The sequence below is a fragment of the Caretta caretta genome, chromosome 27, assembly GCF_965140235.1.
Source record: "Caretta caretta isolate rCarCar2 chromosome 27, rCarCar1.hap1, whole genome shotgun sequence".
Taxonomy (NCBI): Eukaryota; Metazoa; Chordata; order Testudines; family Cheloniidae; genus Caretta; species Caretta caretta.
In genome coordinates, this window is record NC_134232.1 from 9,492,712 (window position 1) to 9,510,567 (window position 17,856).

The 17,856-nt window shown below is 46.5% G+C and overlaps 1 protein-coding gene across 2 annotated transcripts; it reads right to left on the bottom strand.

Moving 5' to 3' along the window:
- Positions 1-1,055: 1,055 nt before the first annotated feature.
- Positions 1,056-17,819, bottom strand: KAT7 (lysine acetyltransferase 7). 2 transcript variants are annotated; one of them, XM_048830227.2, is made up of 15 exons: positions 17,608-17,819; positions 14,528-14,675; positions 12,621-12,797; positions 12,164-12,403; positions 10,857-10,939; positions 10,534-10,623; positions 9,485-9,583; positions 9,199-9,309; positions 8,076-8,267; positions 7,613-7,702; positions 6,699-6,839; positions 5,340-5,433; positions 4,478-4,624; positions 3,468-3,574; positions 1,056-2,892 (listed from the first exon to the last, which is right to left on the bottom strand). In XM_048830227.2, the coding sequence occupies exons 1-15, from the start codon at positions 17,620-17,622 to the stop codon at positions 2,791-2,793; spliced, it is 1,836 nt and encodes a 611-aa protein (XP_048686184.1). In that variant the 5' UTR covers positions 17,623-17,819; the 3' UTR covers positions 1,056-2,790. The 2 variants fall into 2 exon arrangements, with proteins under 2 accessions (XP_048686184.1, XP_048686183.1); XM_048830226.2 differs by lacking the exon at positions 17,608-17,819 and having other exon boundaries at positions 14,528-14,699.
- Positions 17,820-17,856: the final 37 nt, after the last annotated feature.

The following is a 17,856-nucleotide window of genomic DNA, read 5'->3' on the forward strand; positions in this document are numbered from 1 at the left end:
TTTTCTATGGCAAGAGTATCAGACAGGTGAGACATTCCCTTATTTCTAATCTCCAACCCTTCCACTATAGGAGAAGGGTGGGGAAATGATGCCAGCAGAGCTATTTGGCAATGCACTCATCATCATCAAGGTTTCATATATTCTCCTTGCTGATCAAAGGCTCTTCCTCTTCATGGAGTAACATAAGCAGATGGCAACACAGGGTAGGGTACACAGATGCTCATCCCAACCAGAGTGTAAGAGAGGGAAGCAGAAAAAAGGGAAACCCAGGGTGATCTGCTTCCCACAGCAAACCTCTGGAGAGAGATGGGACCAGAATGGTTTCATTAGCTTCCAATTTAAATCAGAAATTGTAGCAAAGGCTCAAAATCTTTGAGGTCTGCCTTGAACTTCAAACTTTTGATCTTCAAAAGACAGAGACTTAGCTCTTCAAAACTCTCCTGGGGGGAAGAAATAGGTCTGGTTTCAAAGAGTTTAAGGCCAGAAGGAACCATTAGATCACTGAATCTTACCTCCTCTATAGCACAGCCCATTAATTATCAACGCCCAGATACCCCTATATTAAGCCTGAAGACTTCCCTTAGACTAAAGCATTTCAGTCCTCAGGAGGCTAAACTGTGTGCCACCAGCAGAGAACAGGAGACCAAAAGGTGCCATGGTCATGGAAGAACTGCTAGGGTAACCAACTAGGATCATCAGTCCTAGGAAGCTCCTCCCTTCTTACAACAACTTTGGGGGCCACTACAGTCAGACTTGGTATGAACGTTGGAAGTACGGTCTTAGAGCTATCGTACATTAGAGTTATACACTCCCAACAGCACCATCCACCACAGAGAGGTATTTCTAAACAAAGCTAATACAGGATCTAGGACATTTTTAATGCAGCCAACCTGAAGTCTGCTTCAGTCACTATCCCCATTACAATGACAGCATAAAGGAAGGTTCAAAATTCAAGTATCTTACATGTTAGGAATGGAAAAAGCAGTCTCAACTCAACAGAAGAGCCACCTTAAATCCCCACTGCTCAGGAAAACTAAAAGGAAGGAATTGACGACTTGAGCAGAGAACATGCTTTATTGAGAAATAGATACAGGAATAGCACATTCTACCACATCAGGGGAACAGGGTTTAGCTTGTGTACATGACTGGCCTTCTTCCCCACTCCCCAGAGTTCCACCCTGCCAGATGGTTCCAAGAGTATGTCTTCAGCTACAACGTAGGATCCAAGGGCACTTGACAGCAATCCTCAGTAAGGCCCACAAGGATATAAATCCTGTGCCGAGATCTATTTATTTAGGGAGGCAAAGAAAAAGGCACAGCCCAACATGAAAGGGCCTGTAGAGAACTTATCCACACTGGGAACGGTCAGTGATTAACAAGAAATGGCCCTTACTTACCAGCACATGGTAAGTGCTTCATTTCAGACACCACAGAACAAGAGATCATAGGAAGGGTCTAAATGCAGCTATCACTCACCTCACACCTGTCCCCATGCAGGCAATAGATAGGAAACGCATGGAACAAGGACAGTGGTTATACTTGAAAGCCATTTTATGGAGGTTTCTTTTGGTGGTGCAGAGGGGTGTGTGTGTGTGTGTGGGGGGGGTGTCACTGTTGTTCTACAAGAACAGACAGGATGTACTGTTAACAGAAAAGCAACCATCCATCCAGATAGCCGGAGCCACGGTCGATGCACAGAATGTATGCTTTAGACAATTGAACAACTGATGATATTGCTTTATAGACTTGCTGTGGCTGTTTAGACAAGGTTATCAAAAATTCACCTGAAATTAATATTTTATTCCTTTAATATAGAGAGAGTCTTTTCAAAAAGCTAGAATTCAAAGACTGTTTTAGGAGAATGACTAAGTTGAAATACACTAAACTTGTTTCTATACGTGTAAAGGAAACCACCAACTCCAGCAACAAGGAAACTAGTGATATCTGACCTCAGAGGCCTGTACTGCCATGATACTAAACTCAGGAGCGCCTGCCACACCCAAAAGGGCTACTCTCTAACAGTATGTCACATCACAGTGCTCTCACACTATTAATCTGGACTCTTCCAGTGTAACACCAATGATCACACCACTCAATGACAGGTGCAAGTTGTGCAAGCTTCAGAGTGTACAATATTAGCAGTCAGTTTTTGTTACATGAAGACCTGGTATATTATGTGGGGAAGCTCTCTTTAAAGAGGTGTCATGCTGTCTTACTGAAACTAATTGATACATGGGGTAAGGAAGTTCAGACAGGGTTAGTTATAACAATGCTAAAGTCAGTAAACTGGCAACATGTTGGGAACCTGCTCGGATGCAGATTTACAACCCTTTTCCCAAACAAAACGTTGATAGAATAATTTGGAGAACAGATTTGTAGACCTTGTTCAAAGGCCACAGAAGCTGTCCTGTCCGTTACTTAGAAAGCAGAGTGCCTGCAGGAAGGAACACAAACAGATTATAGGACACAACACAACCTCATTGGAATAAGAACATGAGGGCAGGACCAGTGACTGGACAGGTACAGTACCAGATATCAGAACTCCTTGGGCCAGTGCTTGGGTCCTATACAGATCCAATCCTTGCAACCTCATTGAGGCCGAAACATAAAGTTCCTCAGAACCAGCATCTGTGGTGTGCACAAAAGATCTGGGCCAGAACAGTACCAAGGGGAACTGATCTTCCTGGAGGGTACTGTACCAGCTAATCACAACAGCAACAGATACAACAGAGATCCCTAGGGTACTTCCTACTGCTGGGGTTCCTCACTGGCTTCTGGAGTGATGGCCAGTTAAGTTCCCTTGGGAGGGGTCCATTTCAAACAACTGGGATCCATTGTCTTATTGGTGTTTGATCTTTTTGCCTCTTTGGCTATCCATTCGTCAATCAGATCCTGAGAAAGAGAGCATGAAAGGGCAGGTTAAACAAAAGAGAATAACTGATGTGAATTATCCATTGGACAACCCACATGTGAGTCCAACACTTTGGAGATGACCTGCGCACCATCTGCTTGGTACCACAGAGATGACACATTGTGAATGGAGCAGCCCATATTACTCTCTAGCAACTCCACTGATAACATAGGTCGGGCTGCAGGTGAGAGCCCCAGGAAGGGGAAATAAAAAAACAGTAAAGAAGGGAGCTGGGTTTGAGGATTTACTTGCTTAAGATTAGCAATGGAATTTCCCTATGTCAAAAACCACCACAGAAGGTGGTTAATAAGTAGAGGATTTCTACACTAGTCGGGGAGAGGAGGGAAAAATCAGACTGGGGACCCACCTGACACTTTATCAGATATTTTGTTTCGCTTTAAGATTAGAAAGTTCCCTCACCAGAATCAAAGTGCAAGAAAACCCAACACAATGCATAGGGAATGTAGACTAAGATAGGATATTATCCTATGGACCTAACACACAAAGCTGAACTGTAAGAAACTAAAAGTGCAGGTGCAGACACCAGAAGTCTTACCTGTCTCTTTAAGACCAGGTGTTTGCCCTTCCAGTACTTGAGCATCTGAAGTGCCTGCAGAGTACTAACGATGTCAACAGGGTTCACTGCAGTCTCCTGGCTGATTTCTGAAAAACAAGATCACAGTCCACAAGAGGATAGAAGGCAACAGGCCAGACCACCAAGGAATTCCCTCAAGACTGCAGCTGTCGTACTTGTTTAGTTCTCAAATACAACTTCATGTTATGCTGTACCCACCCTTCATAATTATATCCACAAGATGCCTTGTGAATACCGAGATCTTTAACTTTAATGCCATTACTCATTCCTCTGCTTCAGCTTGCTCAATGATTAGGGAAGCAGTGTTATCTAGTGGTAAGAGCAGGTACTGGGAGCCCGGAGTCCATTCCCAGCTGTGTCACTGACTTGCTATGTGACCTTAGACAAGGCATCACCTCCGTGCTTCACTTTCCTCACCTGTGAAATGGGAATAATTGTTATCGCCCAAGGGGTGGCTGTGAGGGTTGATTTTTGAAAGCACAGACATGAGCTAAGCAGCAGTCCATGTGCCTGCTGCATTCTTAATAACTAGATCTGCATAGCATCAAAGGTGTAAAACATTACTCATTTGTACCTAGTTATTTACTTTTGCTTTTCTGGAGACTGAGCTGTGCAATGATGCTGACTTTCAAGCTGCTGTTTTGATCCCCATCACTCAGTGTTTTTCTTTTTATAAATAAAACATTTAATTAAGGGCATACAAGTGGGTGCGTTGTGAACCTTCAAAACCCAGCAACCTAGTTTAAATTTAAAAAATAGTGGTGTAAGACAGCAAGACAAAAACCCATCTAATTGCAGTCTAGAGGAGCCATGTCACTTCAAGAACCCCAGTAAGAGAAAGCAACTCACCCATGAGGGTAAAATGGGCCAAACGTCAGTCACTACAGGTTTGGGGAAAGGGGTGACGAAAAAAGAGCACAGAAACATTCCTGAACAAATTCTCTACAAGCTCATTTAACACTAGAACACACCTTTGATAGAGATCTCTTTGCCTTGGAAATTATGCAGATAACGAAGAAGAACTTCCTTCCAGTAACTACGGTAGCTGATAAGGCCCAAGTCAGACAGCGGGCGTTCTGGAGAGCCAACCTTTTCTTCCACTTTGGAGAGTAAATAACCTGTGAGCAAGACAAGACGTTTACTAACAGTATATCAGGCTCTCTCCTGACGGTCAGCTAACTACAGCTAACTGCAGAGACTTGTCATCATGGATGCCCAATGAGCAACATGTGTGTTGCACAAGTTCACCAAGAAACAGTTAATCGGGGGAAGTCAATGCCTCCTGGCTACCACCTTATGTATAGCATTGGAAATGCAGCTCAGAAGTCTTTTTCCATACAGACAGACCAACTATAACCTGTTAAGTGGTGAGCGATTATAATTCAGTCCAGGAAATACTGCTGACTTGCATCAGTATGGTCTGAGACACATTTGGAAAGAACCACAAGAGACAACTGTGCAGGTTTTCTTAGCATAAGTTTCCCTAAAAGGGAGTAACAGTACCTGGATATGAACTATCTTAAAGCCTCTTCTTTTGATTGGCCACTTCTGCACCCACATATCTGTTACAATCCTGCCCTGAATGGCCCCACTGAAACACACATGCAAAAGCGTGTGCTCAACAGCTCTTCTGGGAGTCAAGGGCACTGATACAGTATGTACAAGCTCGGTTTGAAGGAACCTTATCTGACTCAGCTGTGCATTTCTCTGCTTCTCAAAGGTCAAGGAAGGAATACAGTATAGAGACAAAAGCTGAACTCTTGAAGATAGAGGGTTTGCCTCATTTCACAGACACTGCTGAAAGATTTTGCCATAACTTTTCCATATACTTACTGAAGTCGATGAGCATTTTGCCATAACCCTGCCTCATGTACTGAGGCATTGTCAGAATACAAGACACATTGTAGTTGAGAAAAGAATTCTTCTCCTGAAAGTGAGATGAGGGAGAAATGAGATCAGCAGGTCTCAATCTGCACAAACAGCAAGTACATCGCTATTGCGGTAGGCCAAACAAGGCAGCACAGCTGACGCAACAGAAGTTGAGTGAAACAGCAATGTAATAGCCAGCCTGACAATTAACTTTTGATATGAGCGTCCTCCACCCACCAAGCTGGCTTAGAGTTTATTACTGTATTAACCATTAAACTGGACCCCCACTCTCATGATTGCTGGGAGTAGGATGGAAGGCACACAGAGCCTTGTCGTAAGAGATTGTTGATTTAAAACAACTGCCAGGTCATTAGCTGGCACAGCAATCTCTGTTCTGAATCCAACAACCTTCTTAATTGCACATGCAACATAAAGTTAACACTGCACAAGAATGATATACACTCTGCACTAGCAAAAAGTTTGATGAGGGAAGAGACCCATTAGGACAACGTAATCCGCAGGCCAACACAGGATATTTCTTTATGTTTCTTCAGTGCTTTATCCAGTCATAACTTAGGTGGTTTAAGAGATGGAGCTTCCAACACTCTCCTTGGGAGACTATTCTACTGTCTAATGGCTTTCATTTGCTGCAAATTTTTACTCTCTCGGGACAATTGCACCACAGAAACTGCATTTAAGTAAAGACCGCTAGGAAGTGCGCTTCACGAAGATGTAACAGGCATTAAGTAAAAAGCCTAGAGACACTTCTGTCTATTAAGGAGGCAACATGGGTGAGCAGACAAGACACAGGACTATGAGACAGGAGACCTGACTTTTACCCCAAGTTCTGCCACTGACATGTGGTGTGGCCGTGGGCAATTCACTTCACTTTATTCCTCAGTTCCCCATCTATAAAATGGATATATTTTCCCATCTCAAAGTGCTTTATAAAGCTCTAGGGATAAAAAGCATTAGAAGTGCTAACTACTATTAGAAAATGAATCTAAATTTATCACAAAGGAATTCATCTCCATTTGAGACAATGAGATCCTAGCTAACTTGTATACAAGTGGTTATGAATTACAGTTTAATATAACAATGTCTCTTTGCAAAAGTTTGATTTTGCTAGCAATTAGGAAAGCTAAATAGCAAAGCTTCTGAAAAAGCTTTTGTAGTTTAGCTTTGAAATTTTAGCTCTTCCTGGACACTTGGATGTTGGGACTTGTAGAAAACCAAGGAGTGAGGGCCTACACAGATGACCTCTGTCTTAAGCTATGGCATTAATACAGGATTTACATATATTGGTGGTTGATTTCTACTGACCTTGGAGAAATACCCTATCAGGTGGCAGCCAGTGTTGTCAGCTTCTGTCATGACATAGAAGAGGAAGGGTTCAACATCATAATACAGAGTCTTATGATCCAAGAAAAGCTTCGCCAGCAGGCACAGGTTTTGGCAGTAGATCTGGAAGCAGAAGGAGAATCTGACACACCTGTTTGTCATGGTGTAGCATCTCTGAAAGAGAACCCCTTCCACTTTTGAAAGGATGGGAACTGTAACAAAATACAGATTAGAGTAGATCTACTCTTCCACCAAATGAGGGTCTTCTCAAAACAGCTTCATTCCTAGCCATGGCAACAAAACCCCTCAATATCCAGTTTCTAGCAGGGCTCAGAAGGGTTTTCCACTTTAGCAATGGCTCTAGCCATTTGGAGGCAACTATACCACTTCACTAGACTAAGCCCTCAGTTGTACCTGCCAGTACACACTAGTCAACTGTGAATGCTCTAACCAGCAATGGAGCTGGGTTGCTCCACTGCAGTTTATAACATTCGTAACTGTATGGGAGACAGGTAGTGGTGGCATGAGTCCAGGAACTGAGGGGTCTCATTAAGGTTCAGAAGGGGAACTGAACATACAGCTGACAGCGGCTACTGTACTTGTATGTGAACAAGCCGATGGAACCATGGATCTGCAGGAGGGCCAAATAACAGCCACAAGGAAGATGCAGATAGACGTTATTCAGGGGCACTGTTGCAAGAACCATCCAGCGCACTGACATAACGGCTAGCATTGCGAGAAGGGGCAGTATAGGCACTGAAACCCCTTCTGGAATCAGAGGGAAAGAGGCCATCCCATCTCCTGCTTCTCTACAGCGTGAGGCAGGTGACATACAAAGTGCATTGGAAATGTGAACGTCAGAAGCAAGACTGTGCCACCACTGCAATTCCAGTTACCTTGTTCTTTTTCCCATCCACTTCAAACACCGAAATCGAGCCTTTGCGGTAAATTTCATCCCCGGGTGGATGTTTCCAGACACATTTTGCCTACAAGAAAAGGACAGTCAAAGTTAGGGTAACAATACTGCTCTAGCAGCTGCTTTGAAAGCAGAAAGAGCCTCTTGGATATAAAATAAGTGTTCCTAACAGGGAAACGTTCATTCCTGTTCAGCTACAATGAGAAACTGGATTCCCAGCTCCAACTCCTACTCCACTGCGGTCCATCCAGCTGGCCCAGGGATTAAGGCAATCTGAGAAAACCTGTCTTCCTTTCAAAGCTGTGCAGAGCACTTAGCATTCTGGCAGGCAGGCTCCAAAATGGACTACTAGAGCCCAAAACAGCTCCTTTGTTTTGATTTGTTTTCATTATACTTCCAATCTCTAAACCTAAGGAACTGGGCAACGACCACCAAGGATTTACCATGTGTCTGCGTAGTATTGTCTGACTCTTCATGTATTTGAGACAGAACTCGCACATGTAGAGGCGTCCCAACCGAGCATATTCTTCTGGATAGGGAGAATGATACCAGGTGTCCAGCTCATAGCGGCCAAAGGCGATTGTTTTAATCATGTTGCTGCCTTCTGTGATCTGGCCTTGAAGCCGCAACTTCTCCTATCAGCGGAAGGAATAGCGCAAATGTAATAAAAAAGGAAAGGGAAAAACAAACATTTATTTCCCTTCTGTGAGCTTCTTCCAGAACCATCTTACAAAATGCAAATCCCCAAGGAGCCCTTCCATGCTTCCCCTCTAGCCTGACACATAACAAGTTTCTTGTCATGCTGGTATGGCCTGTGATCTCCAGGACCTCACATCACTCAACCTTACCTTGTATTGTTAACTTGAAAGCAAATTTACCCTCCATGCCACTTTGTATTTTCTCCCTCCCACAAGGGAAAAAGGGCAATTGACCATTCTGGTCAAGGTGGCCCCAAGCTACCGCCAGAGACCATCAAAACTGTTTCTGGATCAGCTTTAAGGGGTGGGAAGTGGCATCTCAAGAAGCCCTTATCAGTCTAGCTTAAGACACAGTTCTGAACTCCAGGATGGCAGCGGGCTGATAGGCTGGCCTCTTGCACAGCATTTTAAACTCTCAACTCAATCAATACTCAGCTATTGTTTCAATGTGTGAAGCTGTTGCCCATTCTGCCCAGGAACACATTGGTCTTCTCTCACAGGAGGAAAGCTGCAAATGAGCACTTGATAAATGGGACCGAATCACTCTCTTGCCATGTCCAAGACTGGAAATGCACAGCTCCAGCTCTGCTGTGGACAAATTCATGGCTGTCAGACACCTCTAGACTCGTTATATTTTTAAGACCTAAATACAGGAAGACAGTCAGCCCTGGTGTAACTCCACTGACTTGGCTCTTATTTTGAAGATGTTTCACTCTGCATTCTATTGCCATTTACACTTTGCATGGTTCAGAGGCTCTTGTCACACACACTCACTTATCAGCATAAACACTGCAGATTCTGGGGACGTTCAGCTCTTGGAAAAGCAAAGGCTGCTGCTATCAGACATGATAAGGATTAGGAGTCTCACCAGGTCTTCAGACGCCCGTGCTTGTGCTCTTCGGAAAAGCTCCAGGTCATACTCGCTAGTCAGGTTTTCCAAGAGGGGTTCTCTGGTGTTGCCATAGGTTTGTCTGTGTTCCTGAAACAATTAAATATTAGGAGCTTTAAACCTCTGAATGATTTATGCCAACCCTGGGCTGCTGATCACCACAGCCTTGTTAGCCCAGCATTCTGTAGAATGAGTGGAAAGCCAAGTCTCCATATGCTTGTGGCATACTATAGAAAGGAACTAAAGAAAAATATTACTGTCATACCATGTACTTTTCTTTTTGCTCCTTGGTTAGTCCCGCATTCCTTTTCTTCCTCAGCTCTGCTACTTTCTCTTTGTACCGCAGCTGTCTCTCTGTTGGTGCCTGAAAGAGAGAGACTAGGAATAGTCAATGCACTTAGCTAACTTCAGACATTGCCCGTATCCTTTCAGTTCTAAAGGACTCAACATTCCATGTGTTCCCCCTTTCATCAAGTCTTTCTCCCCTGAAGGGTAGGCTCAGTTGACTGCTTGCCACCAGTAGCTAGGAAGGGCAACATGAAATCACAAGGCAACATAAAAGAATATAGAGTACGTTACGTGAGCAATGGGTTGATAATGTGTGCTAGCTGCATCTTCCATAAAAAATGTTTAAATGAGTTTTATGAATTTCAAAGCTCATGAGAGAACACAGATTAGAGTCAGGCAGAGCGCAGGCATGGAAAGGACAGAGTCCTCTTTCTTCCCCAGGCCCTGCACTTCTCTGCTAGTACGTCTCAATCCCAATGCACAGAACCATACTCTGTCTATGTGGGATTTTATCATGTGGACAAGTAATCCTTAGAAACAGACTCAGTTCAAACTTGTTACAAAGATAAACTCATCCAGATTTGAACCCATGTGTCCAAAATTTGAGAAGCATAAACCACTGAAGGCTCTCTCTTTGGTTTAGCAGAAGGTATACTGTCCAATGCATTTCTGTAGAAACACATTTGCTCTGCATTTCAAAAAGCGCTAACGGAGAATAATCCCTCAGAACAGCCACAGCCTATTTCGTGCAACTATAATAGATTGCTGGATTATGATGTTTCCTATAGCAATCAGGGCCAGCCACATCCCATGCTCTCACCAGCAACCAGGGTTTGGGCTGCTCCAAACCCTCATCTCATGATTACAATAGAGAGGATAATGGTGCATGAGAGCCCAGGACAAAAGCCCATCTCAAAGATGAATCAGGGAGAGGAAGGCAAGAGTTCTAGTCACAAAAGCCTGAAGGCCCGAATTGAGGTTTTGCACCTAGAATTGGGAAACACTGCTTATGCAGAGAATGCATACCTGATGTCTGGTGGCATGCCTGTTGTTGTCATCCTGTCTGTGGGACAGCATCCTCTCCTCGATCTGTTTATCTCGGCTCTGCGCTCTCACCTGGAAATCAGAACAAAGTCCTCAAAGCATGTTAGGAGTCTTTTCTAGTTCCCCTTTGAATTCCAGTATACAGAATGCATACTGTGACACAAATATGCATGGCTGTTTCATGCCTGAAGTGAGACTACACTTGGAGCATAACAACCATCAGTTTAACCCTAGGGTAATAATGACAGGCCTTGACATCTCGTACTGTAAAAGCAGAATGAAAACAGAAGAGGAGAGAAAGTTACCTTGCACTCATCTGCTGAGAGGTTATGATACAGTGGGCATCCTGATATGGAAAAGTGTCTCTCATGCTTCCCTGTTAGGTGTCCTGTGGAGAACCAGAGAAAAAACACCTTACAGTCAGTAAGTAAAAAAGCCAATAATTAAAGCAACTTTAGATCAGGTAGTTAGACATGGTGGCCAGGTTTCAAAGAGGGGCCAAATAAGTTTATTCCCGTAAAACAGGACGAACAAATCTCATGATTCAAGAGATAAGCTGTAGGGGCCAAAAAGGAAACCCAAATATACACACTACTACCACATTATCAGGTTAGATCATCTTCCTTCCAAGTACCCCGCTTCTGGCAGTAACAAGGGTCTTACCTCCAGGAGCCTATATTTTCCCCAAGCCTTTATGTTGAAGACCCATCTTCTTTCTGACAGATCACTTTCCCTTCACATCACATCCATTCCCCTCCACTCTCACCCCTCCACTGCAGGATGCAAGAATTCCAAAAGGATTTACTAGGATTGGAACCAACAAATTTCACTGATGTTCCATCCAGAATACCGCAAGATATCAATATAAAACAAGGTTTTTCATTTTGCTTCAAAGTGAATTTAGTGCAGATTGCATTTGTTCACAGAACAGACAACTTTCAGACAGCAGCAGGGCAAGCTTCCTCCACACTATCCTGTCACAGCACTGACATGCATTGACCACCTCAAGTGAGAAAGGGTATTTCAAACTCCATAGCCCATCCAGTTGCTCTCTTTGCTGAGAAACTATTAAAAAGGGGGCAACTGAAGTTTGTGTAGGAGGAAACTGAAACAAGATCAAAACTATTTCCACGTATGCCAAAGAGCCAACAGGTGGCATGGCAACTAGTCACTACTAACAGACGGATCTCAACTGCTGACCTAGAAGAATATTCCATTGACCTTCCAGGCCCAACTCTGCAGAGAATTTTGCAGTAAACGCAGAGCTTTTTGTACAAGTGATAGTGCATCATGAGAACGCCACTGATCTGGGTGCAGATAGAGAAACTTGAAAAGCCTGAGAATGGATGGTTAGAGTGCCAATTTTTTCCTTCTCCACACCACCCTCAACCATTTCTGGCCAAAAGACACCCTTGAAAAGTATGTACTGCTGGCATGTTCCATTCCCCCCAAAGTGGTTCTATATTTCAACAAATATCCTGATCCCAATAAAGTACATGCAGCGGAGACATGCAACTCCACCCAGTGGGGTTCTCAACTCTGTGAAATGTGGGCTACTGAGCCCAATGTCAGAAATGGAAGGGAGAGGAACTAATCTTGGAGCTTGCTTTACCTAGGGAGTTGCAACCAGGTGTGGGACACTTCATGTTGAAGTTGTAGCTTTCATGGAAGCGGCGGCGCTTGGGGCGGTGAGACAGGTCACTTCCAGAATCCTTCATGGACATGTCCTTGGCAATGCTCTCATCATGGGACACGTTTGGACTGGATATATCTATGTCAGACTCTGAAGAGGGGGCATTCCCAGTTGGGGTGCGCGGTGGAGACTCGTCATGATCCACTGCATTTTTGGTATCTGAATAAGAGTTGAGACGTTATAGATTTGCATGAAGGGAAGCTTACAAAGAAATGAATTACGTGACTTCATACAACACACAGCCACCTGCTGCAAACCCTTATCCTTAGGGACCTGTGTTAAACCCTCAGTCTCATCGGGCTCGTCTCTGAGGGAAAGCACACCACTCAGGTGACATCGTCCTGCAAGCATTCAAAGCCACACCTCGCTCCCGTACCTCTATCGGAGAAGTCGACCACTTGCTCTGTTTCCGATCCAGATGAGCGGGTCTGTCGGAGTGGGTATTTTTTTGGAGTCACAGGGGTGGGTTGTTGTTGACTGCGGGTCACCCTCCTAGTAGAATAGGCAGGCTCCTCTGCGCCAAAGGATGGCGGATTACGAACCGGGCTAGAATCTAGTTTAATTAAAAAAAAAAAAAAAAAAAATTTAATTGAGGGCAACCACTACCAATCACTAAACTGCCTCCCAGCCTGACCCCCAAAGCCAGGGTCAAATTACCTCTGGTTCTGCTCCTATCAACAATCTAAACTACAGGTTCAACATCATCTGACAGCTTGACCCCAACAGCAAGGTCTCTCTTCCAACACCATTGATACATCTACTGGCATCGAGATCTGTTCTGTTTGTCTAAGCTGCCCTCTTTCCCAGTTTTAGAGACACTATGAGCCACCAACAATCTGAGGAATCAGGCACAAAGTCAACTTGCTCTGTATTCCATCATTTAGCCAATGGTTACAAACCACCTCCCACTGAGAAAGAGAAAAAGCTGCCTGTGAAGATGAGACTCATTACTAGTTAGATCAGCCCTCTGTATACCACAGCTGCTTTTGGTGCAAGGCAGTAGAATTGGGACCCTGCATGTAACCTTCCAGCGTTACCACCTTCTCATGCAGCAAATTCTCCGGCAAAAAAAATGTTTTTTTCCTTTTAATTACTGTCAGCCAAGAACAGCAGTCCTTAAATCAACTATGAGAAATTGGAAAAGTAAAACATACCCTCAGTCTAGATGCCAAAATGTAGAAACATGCAAAATATATCCCACTGACACAATATATTGATTACACTCCATTATACAAAAGGTTTTCAACTAATCAGAAAATACACTCCTCCTCACAGCACTGAGCCTCAACTTCCATTTCTGAGCACCTCCAAGCAGCCTGAAGTCTCCAAATACCAACTTCCCTCTTTCTGTCTAGTTATTTATATGCTGTTCTCATCACCATGGTATCCAAGAGCTTAGTGATATTACTAAGCTAAAATTCAGGAGAAAAAGCCCTGAGGTCCAGTTTCAGGGATATGGTTACAATGAAGCCTTAACAGAACAGCGAATTCCAGGTGTGCCAGGCCTTTTTATGCAAAGGCATGTTTTGAACATTTCTTTTGATTACAATACAAACAGCTGTTCCTTAAAATAACTCAAGCGACTTTGAAAGTTCCCAAGATTTCTTTCATGTGAATGATACTTAGCACTTTTATATAACTACATGCTTAAGAATCTTTAAGTGCACCAAAACCACTAAACTGAGCAACACAAACGTTTGTATTAGATAGGTAGCATCCATTATACACATAAGAAAACTGAGTTAGAGAGGTCAAGTGACTTTCTAAAGGTCTCAGAAAATCAGTGGCAAAGCTAAGAATAGAACCTAAGGATTCCAACTGCCAGTGCCTTGAACTACTAGACAACACTACCTCTCAGATCAGGGAATAGACAGGAGGTCAGACTTCCAACCCCCTGGTTAATCATTAGATTGAACAGCCTCATTTAGAATCATAGAATATCAGGGTTGGAAGGGACCTCAGGAGGTCATCTAGTTCAACCCCTGCTCAAAGCAGGGCCAATCCCCAGTTTTTGCCCCAGATCCCTAAATGGCCCACTCAAGGATTGAACTCACAACCCTGGGTTTAGCAGGCCAATGCTCAAACCACGGAGCTATCCCTCCCCCTTGCAATGCCTTTGTTCCTTTCCCTGGCACACCTGTATTCAATGAGAAAAAATAATGAATGGGATTAACTAATGTGAAGGTACAGATTCACTAAAATTCCTTTAAGTAATACCAAGCCAAGAATACTGTGACTGCCCAGCCAGCTGCTTCTGGTGGGGCTCGGAAGAAAGGAATTTACCTTGAGAGCTCTGACTGAGCCTGGCTGAGGAGCGGGTCACACGGGCGGATCTTCGCGACGTGCCATCACTTTCAGAGCTGTCCGTGTGCTCAGGATCTGTAGAGAAATCGGAGTCTTCGGTTCCATCTGAACTACTGCCTGCATTCCTCTGGAACACCACAGACCCAGACATTAGCACAGGAGCACTTCTACTTGCATTAATACTAGAAATAAGATAATTTCAATACACAACAAAAACAAACTAATGGCATTCAGGTAGTTTGCTCTGGAGGAAAAGCACGCTTTAGTACTATAAACATGAGATATCAGACAGTACCATCCATAATACAAGATTTTTTGCAAACAGATCAGGTCCATAAAGCTACAGATGGCACCAATTTCATTTAAGAACATACTTGAAGTAGAGCCAAGGCCCAGTGCATCCTAGTGATGTGCAAGCACTGGCAGAGTTAGCAGTGGGGAAGACGGGACCCAAGACTACCTGTTCTGACCAAATGACCATTCACTTGCCCCACTGGAGCAGGGTTTGGGGTCCAGAGCGGGAGTGATGTGAAAGAAAGCCCAGGACTGAGTGAACATGCAGGGTTTCATGCCATGGCAGGTTGATGAATGCAGGTGCATCACCTTGAGTCTTCTAGATGCTCCTATATACAGGGAGTCCCAGCTACACAACCCTGGGATTTGGGAAGGAGCCCAGGAGAATCTGAGGGGGTAAAGAGGGGAGCATACGGGGTAGCTGATGAAGTCCATCAAGGGTGAGCTTTGGCAGTGCACAATGGCATAGTGTAGAGGGAGGTATGGGGGAGGGGTGAGATAAAAGCAGTCCTGTGGGAGTGGTACAGTATAGCAGGAATATCTAAAGCAGCACACATTGTGGGTGCATATATGACATACAGTGAAATATGGGGGAAGAAATAAGGCCAATTGTAGGAGGGTGGCATAGACACAAGAATGGGGAGAGCTAAGGCAATCGGCGCGGTACAGGAAAGTGCCTGGGGAGGGGAATTAATGCAGCCCAATGCAAAGGGATACTATAGAGGAGCGTATGGGGGAAGAGCAAGGCAGTCCTGTGTGGGATGGTATAGAGGAGAGTATGGGGGAAGAGTAAGGCAATCCTGCGACGGGGGGGTGCTCTAGAGCAGTGGTTCTCAACCAGGGGTACTATACCCTTGAGAGGGAACAAAGAGGTCTTCCAAGGGGTACATCAACTCAGCCAGATATTTGCCTAGTTTTACAACAGACTCCATAAAAAGCACTAGCGAAGCCAGTACAAACTAACATTTCATACAATGACTTGTTTATACTGCTCTATAGACTATACATGGAAATGTAAGGACACTAGTTATATTCCAATTGATTTATATAATAATTATATGGTAAAAATGAAAGGCAGCAACTTTCCAGTACTAGTGGGGCTGTGACACTTTTGTGGTTTTAGGTCTGATTTTGTAAGCAAGTCGTTTTTAAGTGAGGCAAAACTTGGGGGTGCGCAAGACCAATCAGACTCCTGAAAGGGGGGGTCCAGTAGTCTGGAACGATGGAGAGCCACTGCTCTAGAGGACAGTAAGGCAACCCTAGGGTGGGGATGCTCTAGTGGGGAGTAAGGCAATCCTGGCCTGGGGGTGCCCTAGAGGAGCCCACGGGGGGGGGGGCACGCGCAAGGCAATCCTGGCCTGGGGGTGCCCTAGAGGAGCCCACGGGGGGGGGGGGGCACGCGCAAGGCAATCCTGGCCTGGGGGTGCCCTAGAGGAGCCCACGGGGGGGGGCACGCGCAAGGCAATCCTGGCCTGGGGGTGCCCTAGAGGAGCCCACGGGGGGGGGCACGCGCAAGGCAATCCTGGCCTGGGGGTGCCCTAGAGGAGCCCACGGGGGGGGGGGGGCACGCGCAAGGCAATCCTGGCTTGGGGGTGCCCTAGAGGAGCCCACGGGGGGGGGGGGCAAGCGTAAGGCAATCCTGGCCTGGGGGTGCCCTAGAGGAGCCCACGGGGGGGGGGCACGCGCAAGGCAATCCTGGCCTGGGGGTGCCCTAGAGGAGCCCACGGGGGGGGGGGGGCACGCGCAAGGCAATCCTGGCCTGGGGGTGCCCTAGAGGAGCCCACGGGGGGGGGAGGCGCAAGGCAATCCTGGCCTGGGGGTGCCCTAGAGGAGCCCACTGGGGGGGGGAGGCGCAAGGCAATCCTGGCCTGGGGGTGCCCTAGAGGAGCCCACTGGGGGGGGGGGAGGCGCAAGGCAATCCTGGCCTGGGGGTGCCCTAGAGGAGCCCACGGGGGGGGGGCGCAAGGCAATCCTGGCCTGGGGGTGCCCTAGAGGAGCCCACGGGGGGGGGGGCAAGGCAGTCGGGGGGAGTAATGGAGACGAAATCCAGCGCTGCGCCCCTGTGCCTGGCTTGGGGGTGGGGTGCCCCTACCTACCCCTGCCGCAGCCGCTTTGTTTTGCCCCCGCTGCGTTACCGCTCGCTCGGGCGCGCTCCCCCGCCCCGTCCAACCAATCACGGCGGAAGAGGGGAGGGGCGGAGAGGAATCCTCTCCAATAGAAACATGAGTGAGAAAAAGGCGCGGCCCCCGGGCGTGACGGACGGGGAATTCCGGCCTATCCGCGTGCACCTCGCTGCCACAGACCCAGCCACTTAGGGAGGGCGGACTGAATGGGAGGGAAGGGAAAGCGAACGGGAGAAACAAGACACGCGTGGGGAGAGGACGGTGGGAGGGAGAGACGGCCAGCAATGTCGTCCAATCAGCGTCCAGCAGTGCCGTAAGGCGGAGCCAATCAAGGACCAGGTCTCCAAGTAGGTGTCCAATCAGAAAGGCAAAAAGGCGGAATGTTCCCCAAGAGGGGGAAGGGGAAAAGATGAACGTTGGGGCGATGAGTGATAGCAGCGATGACCAATCAGTGCTCAGCAGGCCCTACTGGGGAGCCATTCAGGTTGCAAGAGGGGCGGGTGCCAGGGGCTGAAGGCCGCTATTTTCGCTCGGTTTTCGTGCCTGTAGGGGGCTTTTCGTTGGGGGGCAAACGGGAGCAAACACGGTCTAACCCCTTTTCCCTCCCCAGGGCCTTTCCAGCCTGCCCGGCCCTGTACTCACCTTCCTGCGCGGCATCCTTGGTGGGGGCGGGGGCAGCGAAGGCGGTTGCTCTCCGGTGCCCCCGGCCCGGGAAGCGGCGGTAGCCGCCGCGTTAGCACCGGTGGGCTCCGTGGTGACAGCCGTGTCTCTCGTTCTATCCCGCTGACGGTCACTCCGCGCCAGGCCGCTCCTCCACCGCCAACAGACCCCGTTTCCAGCTAGGTCCCTCACGCTTCCGCCGGGACACGGTCCACACCCCCCGTCACGTGA

What these genes read in the sequence shown, in the direction of transcription:
- KAT7 (XM_048830226.2), bottom strand. Translation starts at nt 14,699, where the DNA reads ATGTCTGGGTCTGTGGTGTTCCAGAGGAATGCAGGCAGTAGTTCAGAT. An exon ending in GGTCGACTTCTCCGATAGAG is followed by an intron (nt 12,404 to 12,620) that starts GTACGGGAGCGA and finishes ACTCTTATTCAG; the next exon opens with ATACCAAAAATGCAGTGGAT. An exon ending in TGATAGGGTATTTCTCCAAG is followed by an intron (nt 5,434 to 6,698) that starts GTCAGTAGAAAT and finishes TCTCACTTTCAG; the next exon opens with GAGAAGAATTCTTTTCTCAA.